Source organism: Protopterus annectens, chromosome 11.part0 (genome assembly GCF_019279795.1).
Source record: "Protopterus annectens isolate FY-2018-M chromosome 11.part0, PAN1.0, whole genome shotgun sequence".
Taxonomy (NCBI): domain Eukaryota; kingdom Metazoa; phylum Chordata; order Ceratodontiformes; family Protopteridae; genus Protopterus; species Protopterus annectens.
In genome coordinates, this window is record NC_056745.1 from 1,146,594,217 (window position 1) to 1,146,611,680 (window position 17,464).

At 39.3% G+C, this 17,464-nt stretch overlaps 1 protein-coding gene across 1 annotated transcript in view; it reads right to left on the reverse strand.

Annotated features, from left to right (window-relative positions):
* CCDC146 (coiled-coil domain containing 146) overlaps positions 1-17,464 on the reverse strand; it is a 4,019,163-nt gene that overhangs the window by 1,918,795 nt on the left and 2,082,904 nt on the right. Inside the window, exons 5-6 of the mRNA XM_044088498.1 lie at positions 14,190-14,247; positions 6,607-6,783 (exon numbers count right to left, since the gene is read on the reverse strand). Coding sequence (XP_043944433.1) covers positions 6,607-6,783; positions 14,190-14,247 — 235 coding nt within the window. The remainder of the gene's footprint in view (positions 1-6,606; positions 6,784-14,189; positions 14,248-17,464) is intronic.

A 17,464-nucleotide genomic window follows, 5' to 3' on the forward strand; every position in this document is an offset into this window, starting at 1 on the left:
TTTGGTGTGCTTGTATTGTGTGTATGTGTTTTGGATCAGCGATTTTTTTCCTTGGGAAAAAAATCGCTGATCTGACAGTTTGAGATTGTAAGCTTTCTCTTAAATTAGGTCGATCAATCAGTGTTCGCTTTTTTAAGCGTTCGATGATATAATATAGACCCTTTAGAATTGACCCAAAATGGCCAATAAAACTACAGTTTCTAGGCAGTAACCACTCCCACAGGGACAGGCAGGCTGCTCAGTGTTAACTACTGCCACTGTTGAACACAGACACTTCCCTTTAGCCCAAGCAAGCACTGTTCTCCAAGAAACTTACAAACAGTTCAGAACAGCAAATCTGTAACTGAACTTTTTTAAATTTCAGAAAGTGGGAAAAAAGCAGATAGAATAACTTTTTCTAACTTCATCACATGATAATTTATTTTCTAAAGCTTTTTCTTAGTAAGAAATCATTTACTCGTAATGCCTTTGTCTAACACTTTTTGTAGAATGTTTGAAATTCATACACTATTCACATTTTTGATGTTGCAATAAGGGCCTAAACAGAACAAACAGGATGTTTAACATACCTTAGGGGGGTATCTGTGTACCACAATCACATTTATTCATTGATTTATCCTTCACTAATAATCCGAACAGTAGCAACTAAACATCTTTGAAGAAAAAAATAACAGAGTGACTAAAACTTGAAGGTTAACTACATGAGCAGTAAAACATTTCTTCAAGTGAGTTGAAGTCTGACACTCACTTATTAAGTACAGACAAGAACTGTGGAAAATATGAACCAGCAAAGGATATAAATAAGAACTATGTGCATACCAATAGGACACTAAATAACATTAAACTCCAGTGCAGGTCTCTATAGAGAAGGAAACCATACTTTCTAGAATTTCAGGTCAGAAAAGACACAGGTAGAGTTGGCTATAACACAAATGTTACGATTTACTGTTACAGTCTCTTTGCCAAAAAATACCTGTTTCAAGCATTAAATCTCAATAATCCTTCTCTATTTTCTCAGATTGGTTAAAAAGCAAAACAAGTACTGAAGATGACATAGTTTATCTATATGAAGGTATGATCATCCATCAAAAATGCAAAATATCTAACATCAAGTGATCAAACACAACTTGATCACCAACCGACTGAAAAAAAAAAAGTACTGTAAAACACATACCTGCTGATTATATATACCAACTCCAAGACTGCACTACAGTGCAGAAAGGGCAAATTCCCTGACCCCCACTGTACTGCAAAGACACACAGAAACAAAGCCAGCAAATTAGATCAGCTCTGACGCCTTTCTTCGAGTTTGATAAGTTAATTTTTACGTCTGTCACCTGTTATATATAGATATATAAAATACATACATATATCTATATCTATATATATGAATACATTTGTGCGTGTGTGTGTATAATTTTTTTTTTTTTTTGGCGGGAGGCACTGCTACTGACTTTAGCCTCTTAAGATTCTACAGCCTTGATCTCTATAAGCTCCATCACTGGCAGCTCCCTGGTTTGACCTACCAGGAGAGCACTTGTGATGCAGTTCTCCATCTCAATGTTCAGGCCATATGTGATTAAAGATCTGACAGATAAGTGAAGCAAGACAGTGCTGGAAGGGCCATCATACTGTGACTCAATGTGCTTTTGTTTTTATATCCTAAAACCCAGCCCCTACATGTGGATGACAGCTTCTCTATCTGGGAGAAGAATGAGGCATAGCTAGAGCCTGTGCTCTTCCCTCACGCCCAAAGAGATGGCCATAAGTTCACTGTCCTCCTGACCACACAACCCAGCATCATCTCTCTCTTAAGTTCCAGCCTCAACCAGAACTGTAACAGAGACACATCTGGTGTGGTCCCTTCTCCAAGATAGGCAGACCCATCTCAGCACCACCAGATACATAAACCACTAATCCAACTAGGATTGCCTATATCAGTCAGAACTTTAACCCTCAAGACCACCGTGCTGACTTCTATGACTTTTTTTTTTAGAAAATGACATACCCAGAACTAAATTTTTCTAGCATTTTAACTGCAATGCAAATCCCACACTAAAAGCACATCTATGTTATTTGATGTTTCATTTGGGTCTCAGCTGTGTTAGGCAGCAAAAGCAGAGGCAGCTACAAGACTGAAAGAAAAAGTTAGACATATAAACATAGTGTGCTACTGCACACAATTAGCAGTTAGTTATATAGCCTCTGATAAAGGAAAAATCAATGCATTCCACAACGTGAATTCTGCTTTACAGCCTGCATTTATCCATTCTCTAAGCAAACTGCTTTGGATTGATCTGATCTACAGGCTGACAGAGAAACTTTGGAGATAGTTTGTAAATATAACAGGAACAAGATGGTGCAGTGGAACTAGTTATTCATTTACTGTTAGACATCTGGAAGTTGTTTGACAATATTGCACAGGAGAAATGAGACAAAAATATAATTCTGGGGTGGCTAAAATCAGCAAAAGTGATATATTTTATTGGATCCCTACCAGATAATCAAAGTTTCAAAAACTTCAAAACTCATAAGGTTGGGACCATATGATCGAAGTTTTGGAACTTTGAACATTTTGAATGGAGACTGCGGTACAGTAAGGATCAGGACATTTACTCTTTCCCTCACTATAGTGCATTCTCGGAGTTGGTATATTATTTAAATTGCAGGGGGTGGGGGAGGTGCAGGGGGCTTGCCCCCCCCCCCCGCAAAAACATAAAAAAAAGACACTTTTTGTTCTCATTTTTTTTTAATGTTCAAATTTCCAAAAATTTGATTATATGGTCCGGACCATATGATTTTCGAATTTTCAGAACTTTGATCATCTGATAGGGATCTATTTTATCAACTTTTTTGAATGCTTTATTACAGTTAAGTTAAGGTAGATAATGACATTCCAGCAAAATGAGTGAAGATTAGATTCAATGCAAGCTAAAGTTAGATTTCTTATGCCAAAATAGAAACCAAAAATCTAAGCCTCACTCAGATACTGTTGGTTGTCATACAACAATACATGAATCAGTAAAGGAATGGCAACTGGGCTGAACCTACAATTTGTCATTGTTTGATCAGTGTTCCATCTCAGTAAACACATCTGAAGAAAAAATAAAAAATAAATAAAACTGGTAAGCTAGATTGCAGAGGTGTTATCTCTGGTTGCTAAACCAGATGCAGCATTTGATAGCTGCTGAAGTGAATGCAAATATGACCAAGAGACACTTACTAAATAAAGTTAAAATACCCTACTATAAACTAAATAAAGTTAAAATAATCTACTATAAATCATTTTTTTCTCTAAATTTATAAATTACTGTAATTACTGAACTGCAGATCTTCAACCTGCCTTTGTCTGGCAGTTAGTGCAGAGGATTAAGTGTCTGAGTGGTAAATAAGCTACTTTCTGTACACAAGAGTCAGGATTGGATTCTTTCCACATCCATTTACCTACTGTGTGACTCTAGGCATGTAACTAAACCAGACAATATTCTACTTTGTTTGAATAATTTGGGAAGAAAACTGGCAGATCAATGGATTGGTTAATATTCAAGTCTGAGACAATTTTGGGCAGAAAAGAAGGATTAGTCCGAAGGGATATTCTATCTTTGTGAAAAATGATGTATGGGTGCTTTACACACAAGGCCTGTAATTCTGATATGCTTCTGGCTGAGGTGATGGCTACCAGAAATAAAGTCTTCCAGGACAAAAAATTTATATCACATGTGGCTGCTGGCTCAAAGGGTTTACAGGTCAGAGTTTGCAAGACTAACGTTAAACTCAAAGGTTCAATGGGTTCTTTAAAGGGTGGTTTTAAATGCATAAATCCCTTTAAGATGGTTTTGCTGAGGTAGTGAGATAGCAAGGAAAAATTATCGAAGCCATTATGAAAATTTGAAATAGCCGCTAAGTGGACTCTGATAGTAGAAGGTGAGGCTCCTAATTGGAGTAAAGTTGGCAAATATTCTAACACTTTATTAATCGGGGCTGAAAAGGGGTCAACTCCTTCTCCTTGAGACCAGATTACAAATCTGTTCCAATTACTAAGATAAAGTTTCCTGTTGGATGGTCTATGGGAAGTCAGAAGTATCTTTTGTACTGGAGAATTATTCTGCCTGGCAATTACCAGAAGTGGAGGAACCAAGCGGTCAGCTTGAAACTTGGGAGGTTGGGATGGACCAGCCCCTGCAGATGAGACAGCAGTCCCGGAGTTGGATCCAGAGTCCACGGACAGTGAACTAGGTGAGGCCAAAGAAAGGGGAACCAGACTTGATGGGGCCAAAAGGGTGCAATGAGGATTATTTTGCTTCTCAACCATTATGCTTTCTTCAGAAAATGAGGTATTAGGGGAAATGGAGGAAAGGCATAAAGGAGTCTCGGAGGCCAATTGTGTAGAAGGGTGTCTCTCAGGGACTCTCCCTGAGGGGGGATTAGGGCAAAGTAGCTGCTGCATTTGTGGTTCATCGGAGATGCAAACAGTTAGCAGCAAGGCTGAACCCAACGACGAAAAATCTCCATCGCTACTACTGGATTGAGACACCACTCATGAGGGCAGGAGAATGCATCTGCTCAGTTTGTCCACAATCACGTTGAAATTCCCAGGAATGTGCATAGCTACCAGAAAGTGGTTGGAGGCAATCACCTACTGCCATACTCTCAGGACTTGAATGAATAGGATCTGGTTCCTCCGTTTGTTGACATACCAGATAACCGACATGTTGTCTGATTAGATCTCAATTGTCTCTGATGGAAGGGCAGACTGGAATGCTTGCAATGCTAAAAGCATCAGCCTCAGCTCTAGGCCTCTGAAGGGGACCAAGTGTCTTGGACTGTCTTTCTCTGAAAATGCCCCCCCCCCCCAATCAGGGAGGGATCTGTGGTCACTACAGCCGTGGGCTGAGTGGGGGAAAAAGGGCGACTCCATAATGCCTCTTCTAGCTTCATCCACCAAATCAGGTCCTGATTGTAATTTTTTTTATGCAGATTGGATAAGACATGGGGTGAGCTAACAGAGACCATTGTGATGCTAGGAGTCACTGACCAGCCTCATGTGGAATCTTGCCAGGGGGACTAGGGTGATTGTTTTTACCACACTGAGTCTAGTAGCTGTAAAACTGAGTGAGCTGGGACTATGTCTCGAGAGAGTATCACTTGGAGCTGTGACCTTAACCTTTGTAATCTGTGCAGTGGTAGAGCAACCACACAAGATTTCTTGTTGAATGTCACTCCGACGAATTCTAAGGTTTAAGTGGGTGCCAGTTTTGTCTTCTTTTGGTTTATTGAAATGCCTAAGAGCTCTATCTGTTTTAGTGTGTAGCATAAGGCATGAAGCAGTAGATGCTTGGTGGGGGAGGTAAGGAGCCAATCGTCTAAATATGGAAACGTCCAGAATCCCTGCAGTCTGAGATGAGCTGCTACCACTGCCATACATTTGGTGAACAAGGGTGCAAGGGTCTGGACATTAAAACTCTTGCAGAGGTCACATGGAGGCTGGATTTCTAAATGGGGAACCCCCAAACAATAAACACAGTAAAGATGCCCATCAGGGTTGGGCATCTTCCTGCCACATTTGTCACAATGTTTGAAACCAGTAGTGCCTTTTTTGTCAGCCATTTGTATTGAAAAATACAATCATTGTCTATGCGATTAGACACATACACACACACACACACACACACACACACACACACACACACACACACACACACACACACACACACACACACACACACACACACACACACACAACAACAGTAAATAACAGAACATGAATAAAGTTGTTTTTTGGGGGTTTTTTTGATGTACCAACAATGGTAGTGACAGGAATACCTAGAAGTGTAAAGGTGAAGAAAGAGGAAGATAAAAAATTACCAACAACCGTAATAAAGGATTACCTTAGGTAAGAGGGAAGGGTGGGGCCTATACCAACTATGGTAACACAGAAATATCGAAAGGTAAAAAATTAGGGAAAAACAGCACTCACACTCTAATACAAAGATAAGAAGTAAGGTGACTAAGAAAAATTAAAGAGAGGAGCAAAATTATAAAGAAATATTTAGAAAATATCTAGAAAATAAAGCACTTAGCTTGACAGCACAGCCTAATGTGTCTTGAAACTCTACGCTGCAAACGAGATCTGAAGGGAAGGGAAGACAGGCACTATGGGTAGCCTTAGCTCGAGAGTTTCTGGGTGGCGTGAGCTTGTTATAATGGCCAAGTCGTTTCCGAGGACGGAACTGAAACTCAAGTGTCATGAATAAATAAAGATTGACAACATCAGATAAATATTTATCCAAAGGGTAACAAATGACTACTAAAATATATGACAGAACATGACAATGCTTTTAAGAGGAACTTAAATGCCTCCTGTTTCAGATAATATGTTTATACTACACAGATGAGATTATCATATGGCCTTCACTTTTTAGTACTTGTCATTGTTGTTTTTTGTCACTCAGATGTTTCAACTAAGCCTCTGTTGTACAGCAACATAATGTAACCATTAAGATTATAAGAGCCTTATGTACTCCTGTGCTATATTTATGCTTGTTTATATTGCATAATTTACAATGTATATATTGTATTGTCTAAAATGGACACTGATACTTCTACCTTAAGATTCTCTTGCAGTTCTAATTTTTCTTCCAATTCTTTTTGCTCTCTTTGGATTTCTTTTTGTTTAGCAGCCATGTCTTCTTTTAATGTTTTGATATCTAATCTTCTCTGTGTGATCTCTTTTTGCAGTTCATCACAATCTTCTTTCAATGTTTTAACCCTCTTTTCTAATTCCTTTCAAAACAAAATAGAGATATCAGTAGATCATCATACATTTTAATATAACTATACTATTACTTTCAGTGAAAAATAAACTATACCACATATCAGTTTTTAACTTTCTATCAAGATCAAAAACACTATCTGATAAAATAATCACTTGCAGTATCTGCAACAGAAGCATTCAAAACAACTTTAAAATGAGCAAATAGAATCAATGTGTGTAAACAAGCAATGTATAAAGTGAGAGGAAAATAATAAGTTTGAAGTATGTCATATATATTATCTGTACTGTGAAAAATGGAACAATACAGAGCAGTTTGCACAACATAAGTACCAACAGAAAAGCTTGTCTTCTTTTGAGAACCTTGGGCTCCGCTGAAGAAGCTACAGTCTATTACCTAATGGGGAGCATGGTAAATTTCTGCAACTTGGTAACTAGTGTTCACAGAAGAATGTTTATCCTGACATCCAAAACATGGTACTTCTTTGGTAAAGGAAAAGTACAATTCTTAAGTAAACTTGCCGTAACAGTAAATATTCAGATGATCACTACAGCAGTAACCTGACCTATACAGGTTATATCCTGGCTAAGGATATAACAGCTAGCCAGCTTCCAGAGCATTCAGGGCACCATTAGTCAGCTCGAGATGAGCTGAAAAAAGTCAGGATTAGGAGTCAAGTCTTTGAGAGCTTTCATTCCAAAAGAAAAATGGAGGCTACAGCCCTGACTGGATAATGCTAGGAATATAACAAAAAGCATCCTGGCATAAAAAAAATTAACTATATAAATAAGGGAGATGTCAGGAGGGTGTAGCAGTGATCATTTGAACATCTACTGTTATGTTAAATTTACTTATACAACTGTACTATCTTCTTCATAATGATTATGGCTGCAGTAGCCTAAGCTATATCTTAACATGACTGGATGGTCCAGTTGCACATGGAGAATGGTCCTAGCAAAGCCTGCCCCAGACCTGGAAAAGGAATTTATAGTGCTTTGTAAAAAATGTGCACAGAGGCAAAGCAGCTACTGCTTCTGGAATAATTCTATTGTCTAACCTTTTCCAAAAAAGTCACAGATGAAGACAATGCTCTGGTAGAATGAAACATGACTCTACCAGGAACAATTTTGATCTGATGGGTGTAACAAAAAATAACAGCATGAGACAACCTTATTGAAATAGTCTGTTTTGACACAGGTTGTCCTTCTTCTTTTCACAAGAAATTAACAACTGATCAGGGGTTCTGAAAGATCTTGTTCTGTCAAGATAGTACTAGAGATGTCTGTGGACATTCAAGGTATGAAGTATCCTTCTTCCCTTCTTCTTTTTAAGTTCTAGAAAGAAGACAGAGAAGTTGACAGTTTGTCTTAAGGTAAACTCAGATATTACTTCTGTCATAAATGAAGGATTAGTTCTTAAGGAAACCCTATCTTTGTGGAAAATGACATAAGGCTGACCCACCATGACAGCTTCCAACTCAGATACTCTTCTTGCAGTGGTCAGAGCAATTTTTGACTGTTTTTTCAAATTATGAACGTCAAGTTAGCCGGATAAGTGTTTGATTGGTGCAAGAGTTAGTTTTACTAATGTAAAATTGAGATTCCAAGGAGGATCCACCAGTTTACTAGGAGGCACCTTACACAAGCCCGCATTCAAAAACATTTTCACGAGATTGCATTGAAAGAGTGGGATCCATGGGCAGACATACTGAAATAGCCTACAAATAAACAGTGACTGAGGAGTAAGACAAGCCATAGGATAGTCTTCTTCTTCTTTTGGCTTTTCCCGGTTAGGGGTTGCCCCAACGGATCACCTGTCAGCTCATGATTGGCAGTAGAGTTTTACGGTGTCGAGTTGCCCGCCCGGTGCCCAACCTTCCACGGAAGGCACACACACACACACACACACACACACACACACACACACACACACACACACACACACCTAGGGCCAATTTAGTGTCCAATCCACCTACAGCATGTCTTACTGCAGAACCAGTAAAAATAGCCCTAAATGGGTGCTGGCTCTTTTCATGGCACCAGCTAGAAACATTTTTTCATTTACTAGTGTATGATATTCTAGAAGAAGGTCTCCTTGACTCCATTAATACTTGCTGTATGTGCTCACAAAAAACATGCCTTCAAGGTATTAAAATTCTATCATCCAGGCAGTCAGTTGTAGTTGTTTGGGATTGAGATATATCAGACATGCCTGGTCTTGTGTGAGTAAATCTAGCTTGTGAGAAAGCTTGGAGTAATTGTCCCTGATCATTTCCAAAAGAAGTGAGAAATACTGTTGCCTGGGTCAGAAGGGGGGCACCACATTGATCTTTGGGAAGCCCTTCTGAATATATATAAATACAGATCTATTTTTCTTTTCCTGTGGAAGAAAAGGTCTTTGAACTCTGTTGTCCAGGAGACACCACAGGAAAAAAATCCTGTGAGAAGGAGCCAGACAGATGTCTGTAAGTTATCTTTGAATCACAGCTTATGGAGAAGAAATTCCATACACTTTGAAAAAGATTCAGAAAAGATAAGTAAGTCATCTAAATATGAAAAATGTGAATAACTAGCAGTCTGCAGTAGGCTCTACTGCAGAAACTAGACACTATGTGAATACCACTGCAGCAGCAGATATACCAAAAGGTAATGCAAAGAACTGATAATATGATCCAGACACAGAAAACCTTAAGGAAGTCTGAAATCTGGAGCTATAAGAATTTGATGATGTTCATCTTTTAAATCTGAGAACCAGAAAACTGAAATGTGGAATAAGAGGTAACAAATTGTAAAAAGGCAGCATTTTAAACTTTGGTGCTGTCACAAACAGATTCACTAACGAAAGATCTGGAACCGGTTTCCAAGAATCTTCTTACTTTGGCACCAGGACCATTAAGCAAGAGTATGTTGAATGACAGGAGTGAAAAGAAGAGTCTGGTTTGGCAGGCAAGAATGAATTACATTCAGAACCCATCTGTCTGAAATTATTTGTTTCCAAAGAGAAAAATGGAAGTTCATACTTTCTGGAATGATTAAAAATCTGACAGAGCGGGAGTCGGATTGGAAATCCTTCATGTAGTCATTCAAAATTATTAGACTTTCCTTTGTTCTGGGGGGGGGGTCCTGCTTTCTTTCTGGAACCAAACTATTAAGTTTTAAATGTTTGCTTACAAGGAGCTTGTCTGGACTGTTTATTTTGCTTTTTAAACAAACTGTAGAGGAAGCACTGAATCCCTTGGAAAACTTTGTGAAGTAGAGCAGAAAAAAACAGAGTGATCCTCTAAATCAGTTTTCCTCTCTCATCACACTTCTAATTACTTCTACAACAGAAGGTACGAAACTAGATCTTGATCCAAGTCAGAATTTAAAATTTCATTTTAACATCCTCTGGAAAGGTTTTGAAAATGCAGCCAGGCAAACCTCCTCATAACAGCAGCGTTGGAGGTAGCATCAGCAGAATCAAGTACACATTTTAAATAGTGAGTAGTCATTTGAGACAAAGAAAAAAACAAGTTACACAAAGCAGATTTCTCCACATAAGAGAAAAGAGATGTCAAAACATTCCCTATATTCTCACAAGCATAAACTTCAACATATTAGCTTGACAGTTGAGAATTCTAAAAACAAGTGTTGCAGAAGTATACACTTTTTCCCAAAAGAATATCAAAAGCCTTCCCATCCTTGTCAGAAGGAGAGATATTAGTATTAACCAAATGTTAGCTGCTGGGTCTGATCTGAGATGAGTGTATAAAAACTGTATTGATTGTAACACTTCATATAGACTCTGTATTTTTTTGGGGGAGGGCAGTAGGCTGATTATTAGAGAAATGCAGGTTGTGATCAAGACATCCTCTAAGGCACACAGAACAGGAGAAACAGGAGTAGATTCTGGAAATTTCAGTTGCTACAAATCATAATACTTCCTAAGGAAGTGAGAAACATCACAGTTTTCCCACTGAAACAGCCTTTTTGCTCCTGTTTCACTCTGAAAATAGTTTGAGAGAAAGAGAATCCCTCAGATGTACTGGATGAAGCCACAATCTCCTTAGAACCTAAATCTGAAATCTATGGAGACAACATATAATCTGTGCCTTCAGAATCAGTTTGATGTTCAAACTCTTGACTCTCTTCAGAAAATGAAGAATTCTTTTTTTTTTACTTTTACCAAGCCCTAAACTACGTCCAATACGTTTAACTGTTCAGAGTAACTGCTACTAGAGAAGACTTATGTTTAAGTTTTCTTTTAGACAGGAATTTCTGTAGAAACAGACACACTTTGCCAACAAAAACCTCCCTAGAGCTGAGAATAGCTTTCTGCCTAGAAAGAGTGGCGTTTTCTGCACCATATCCCAGGACCAACAAGAGTGGCTCTCCTTTTCTCACCAAGGGGATTCCAACAGCCATATAGGATTTGTCTAACCCCCAGTCCATGGTGACTGTAGGGTTGCCCCTGTGGGACTCGAGGAAAAAGATGAGTGTTTCAAGGAATCAGCTTTGGCCACTGTAGTCTCCCACCTGAAGCCATGGCATTTTATTAGTTTGCTGTGGTGGCAGCGGCAGTTCAACAATTTTCTTCTTTTTTAGTAACTTTTCTCCATTAAAACACAATAAAAAGCAAATTAAACAATTACATCAGCCCCCAAAGTAAAATAATACAACCTTTACCACAGAAAAATAGTTTAAAATTAGTTTTAACAATTTTTTACAACAAAGGTAAAAAGGTAACACTTCCTATAAAGTGTTCAAAAGTCATGTGACAGTCATTCAAAATACTTTCACCCAGCTTAATTAAGATTTATAGAAAAATTAAGTTTTCTGTAAAATATTAAATTTTTCCCTGAAGGGAAATTATATGCCCAGCAATGGAACTGCATTAGCAGACCGTTGATCTTCAAAATCCCACAGAAAAGCACTTTCTTAAGCGTCAGGAAAGCTCTGAAGAACATTGGCACTCAAATCTGACTTTTAGTTAGCTCAGCTCAAGCTGACTAATACTTAGGGAGTGGTTAAGATGCCCTGAAAGCTTTGGAAGCTGGTCAGCTGTTATATCTTTAGTATGGATACAACCCATATAGCTTAAGCTTCTGCAGCAGTGATCCTTATGAAGAACATCGGTAGATGTTTGAATGATCACTGTTGCAGCAGACTTAGCTGTATGGGTTATATTCTGCATGGGATACAACAGCTGGCCTGTTTCTAAAAACATCAAGGGCATATTCCACACGCCCAAAGCATTATTTAGCTCAATCTGAGATAAATAAAAATAGCGATACAGATGAATAGAAATATATATACACATACAAGGAGTATATGCATACACATCTCTCCAAACCCTGACAATAAACTTAAACCAGAAACAAGATGGATGGAAGGAGGGGATGGCTACTACAACAATGATCTATTAAAACATAAACTATTATGGTAAGTATACTTACACAGCTGTACTGTTTTCAACAGTAGATCACTAAACAAGGTAGCCTAAACTGCAAGGGTAGATCACCAAAGCTTAGGATTATATACAGATGAGGAAGAAAGAATTAAAGATCCAAGAGACCCTGAAAAACTGCAGAGCTATGCAAAAAACATCCACAGTTTAGGTAGTAACAGTGGTGAGTAATACAAATGTTATAGTCACTACTACAGTGACTCTTCTCTAAGAGGGAGGTGAATAAATCTAAGAAAAAGTATGTAACATCAACCTCTAACAGCAGAAATGTAAAATAAGACACTTCGGCAAAGTTAACAGTAGAATACAACTAAAATAGTTATGGACTGCCAAAGAACAATTTTCCCTAAAGAAGACATTGCTAGTAAATGGGCATCAAACCAAACTTTGAAAAGGACTGTAAACAGCACTCAACAAAGCACAAAACAATTACAGCATCTGATAATACCAGAAAGTTAAACCAAAAATTGTGAGTAGTATGAGAAGAAGGCAGGAACAACAGCTGTAAGATGAATAAAAGCAAATTCTCTCAAATAAAACAAATAATTAGCAGCTTTTAAACTCTACATTTATTAAATATTTTTAAAATGTGTTCATCCTTCTAAAGAAATCCATTAAAAATGTGCCAATGCTAAAAACAAACAAAAGGTTATAAAGTAGAACAAGTCAGGACACCGTTCTAAGAGTGTGAGGTGTCTTTAGATCTGGACAGAATAACAGGTCAGTGGAAAGGTCTCTGCCTAAAATCTCTTAGGTCTGGAGTTTAGTCACAATTTCTGCTCACTGATTACATGGAGCCATTATGTTCTCCCGATGTCCTCATAGGTTTTCTCTGGGTACTGTGGTTTCCTTCCATGTACCAAAAGTGTACTGACTGAATTAAACTGACTTTCCCTTATATTGCATTTAAGAGTAACCCTTACCCTTGTGTCTCAAGCTTGATGACAATGACCTATGGACCAATGCACTTGGCTGGTTTCACATAAAATAAAATAAAACAATAATAATAAAAATAGATACTAGACTGCAGAAAACTGCAACAGAATTGATTAGCATATATTATACATACACCAAACCACTTCTGAGTGTCAGTACTGCTCTGAAGCTTTTCATAATGTGCAAAATAAAGGTTTGAATCCTATTAATTTGAAGACAGGGCACTGAAATATCATCAGATTAATATGGACAGAAATCAAAGTTGAGAATTTCTCAATCGTAATGAACTTGATTCATTATATATGATGTCATTCAGGGTTAGTTTATAGTACACTATATTATGAAACGGGTTTCAAAAATAAAGAAATATGACAGGATGCTAGAGAGTGGAAAACATATTCAACACATACCTAAAATAAGTAATTTCAAAATAACCCTCAAACCAGAAAAAGCATGCCATTTCATAAGTGCAGTAAAACATTTAATGCTGTGTAATGACAAGTATTACAGCTCAATGGGGCTTGTAAAGTACCCCGCTATTAGGCTTGTTCTTCACAATTAGTGTGGCAGGCAATAATACCCACTCAGAGCCCTCCCTCTACTTTTGAAATTGGACTGTGCTCCCCTTTTACTGCAATGTTAACAAAGAATGTGCGGTGCTGATATAATGAATCAGCTTTCCCTACGCCAACAGTTATGTAAGATACTTGTAACATGTTAAATGTATCTACTACTGTGTCTCAACTGGATGAAAATAATGGGGATGTGGCCTTTCTAAATGGTGGCCATGGACACCTTTGGCGCACAAATGACTATGAATTTAAAATTAAGTCACATAGTGTATCATTGCTCCATTTCTCCTGTTTTACTAAGTTTGTGGAAATTTCTTTATCTCCCTTATCTTATTATTCTGTAATATTAACACCTTAATTTTAATGTCAGACTCCAGATATCTCTGATAAAAGTCTTTACACTATGAAAACTAAGATATAGATATTTTGGCGGAACAATAAGTAGATATTCTTTCAGACTTACTCCTGCTTTAGGGATCCTATTATACTCGCGCTCCAAAATCTTCTTCTCTTCCTTCAAGCTATAAAAGTAAAAAGAAAAAAAAGAGTAGTTTATAAATATAGCAAAACAATGAAATTATGCTTCTGTAAAATGATTTAAGTTATAATTTTATTTGGTACTTACGTATTATCACAACCAGATTTTTGCGAGCAAAACAATTGCTTCCCGTTGTTTAAATGTAAGCATTAATGGGATGACAATGTCATACAAAGTGTTTTCTGTCACACTGAAGGTTGTCTTAGGAGGTTGTCTTAGCAGGGTTATCATTAAAAAAATTACAAAGTTAATGTAGCTGTTTAGGTATGCACTTTCATGCCAGCAGGTCATGTGCCTGACAGTAAAGTGCATACACGCTTCAACTGTCAGGGCTGCTGTCTTACTCACTGTAATTGCTCAACCGTCTCCCCCACATAAAGAGGCACACACACACACACACACACACACACACACACACACACACACACACACACACACACACACACACAAACACACACACATGAATGATGCTTTCACGAACCGCTTCAACAGGCAGTAACATGTTTTCCGTAGTGTTCTTAGTAGCTTGAATCAGGAACCCATAATCAGCTATGAATATCATCCACCCTCAGTTTTTACAAGCATTACTGTACGGCAACTTTCGCATTGCATTGCTTACTGTCCACTATGTTTACACAGTTTGAAAAAAGAAGTTATGTACCTACCATAACGTTCCATGTTAGTTGTCTTCATCTGGCCTTCTTTCTTGCTTGTTGGGATCAGAGCCGATCCTCGGCTCCGACTCGGCCATCTTCTATAGCTTGAGAGCTGTTTACTGGCTCGAGGCTACCCCTTATCCCATGATGCCTAGCGCTAGCTACCCAGATCACGTTTGTAATAGCTAACCCCAGACATAGCCAGAGAATCAACCTCTCCAAACAAACAGGTTGAGCAAACCTGTAACACTCTCTCAATCAGTATTGGAAACCAACCAGAGACAACTCAGCCAGTGAAACCAGGACTCCTCTCAGTCCAATAGGACAGGGGAATGGAGGGTGAGACACAAGAAAGAAGGTGAGATGAAGACAACTAACATGGAACGTTATGGCAGGTACATAACTTCTTTATGTTAAGTTGTCTATCTCGCCTTAGTTTCTTGCTTGTTGGGACAGCGTCCCTAGCACCTACAATCCTGGGTGGCTCATTGGAACAGACTCTTCAGAACAGTGGAACCAAAGTTAGCTCTACTCTTCGAGACCATGTCTAACTTGTAATGAGAAACAAAGGTATGAGGATTTGCCCACGTGGCAGCGGCACAAATAGAGTCCAAGGGCAACCTAGTCTGGAAGGCTACAGAGGTGGCCAAAGCCCTAGTAGAATGACCTTTCGGTTTGATAGACAACTCTTTGTTTCTTAGTTGATAGATGAAGGTAATAATGTGAGACATCCACCTGGACTGAGTCACTTTGGAAACTGGAAGATCCTGTTTGCCCCTAGCATAGGAAAGGAATAGGTGGTCCGACTTTCTTATATCCTTCGTTCTATTCAGGTAAAAACGCAATTGTCTATGAACATCCAATTGGTGTAGTTTGTATTCTGTCTTGTTGGTGTGGTTAGGGAAAAACACAGGGAGGTCTATAGATTGGCTTAGATTATTCTCCGAGCAGACTTTCGGAAGGAAGGAGGGAGGGATTAGTTCTCAGGGCAACCCTGTCCTTGTGAAAAACTAAATATGGAGGACGAACACTCAGTGCATGAAGTTCTGAGACACATCTGGCTGAGGTAATAGCTACCAGAAACAAAGTTTTCCAAGATAGGAACTTAATGGAGCAGGATGCAGCCTGTTCAAAAGGGGGCATAATCAAGGAGGCTAGTACCAAATTACGGTCCCAAGGAGGAGGGGGGTATCTTACTGGGGGCCTAAGGAGAGTAGTCCCTCTGAGAAAAGCTTTACACAGCTTATGAGACATAATGTATTAGAAAAACCAACATGAAAATTAGAGATGGCCGCTAGTTGAACCCTGATTGTGGCAGAAGCGGACCCAGAATGGAAAAGCTCTGTTAGGAACTCCAAGATTTTGTGCACTGGAGCTGAAAAGGGATCTATGTTCCTAGCCTCTGCCCAACAAGAGAAACGTTTCAATTTGCTAGCATAAGTCTTCCTAGTGGCAGATTTGTGAGAGGACACAATAATCTCACACACGGCTGGAGAAATGCTGGGAAGCCTGGCTAAGGTTGGAATTGGATCAACCAAGCTGTGAGCTGGAGTGTTTGGAGGGATTGATGCAGCTCTCCTGATTGATGAATCAGTAGGTCCGGAATAGGATCCAGAGTCCAGTGCTGCTCGATGAGGTAACGATACAGGAATGGAAACCAAATCTGTCGAGGCCAGTAGGGGGCAATGAGGATCATTTTGCAACCCAATGGAATAGCTTTCTGTATGAGTTTTGGTATAAGAGAGAACGGAGGGAAGGCATAAAGAAGTCCCTGAGGCCAATCGTGGACTAGAGAGTCTCTGGGAAGGTGATCGGGAAGTGGTAAAAGGGAGAAGTAGTTGCTGCATTTGGTGCTGAAGGGGGTGGCAAACAGATTGCAGCTAGGCTGTCCCCATTTGCGGAAGATCAGATCCGCAACTACCTGATTCAGAGACCACTCATGAGGTATGAGAATAGCTCTGCTGAGCTTGTCCACTATGACGTTGGACTTCCCAGGGATGTGCGTCACAATCAGAAATCATTGGGAAGAAATCGCCCACTGCCAGAGTCTGAGTGCTTCTCGACATAGGGGGTAGGACCTGGTTCCACCCTGCTTGTTGATGTACCACACCACTGACATGTTGTCTGTTTGAATTGCAATGGTCCCAGAAGGGAGAGAGTCCTGAAGGGCTTGCAGTGCTAGGAGCACGGCTCTCATCTTCAAGACATTTATGTGCAGATGGTACTCGTGAGGCTGCCAAGTGCCTTGGACCGTCCTGCCCTGATAATGCCCCCCCCACCCACTATCAGTGAGGCATCCGTGGTCACTGTGGCAACCGAAGGGGACTGAAGGAAGGGTCTGCCCTGAGTCACTAGAGGGGAGACCATCCACCAGGAAAGGTGTCTTTTGCATGCTTCTGTAATCATGATCATATGAGACATGGGGAGCTGTTGGAAGGACCACTGTGTGAATAGAAGCCACTGAAGGATTCTCATATGAAAATGGGCCAAAGGTACCAGAAGAATTGCTGCTGCCATAGAGCCTAGGGTTTGAAGGACATACAT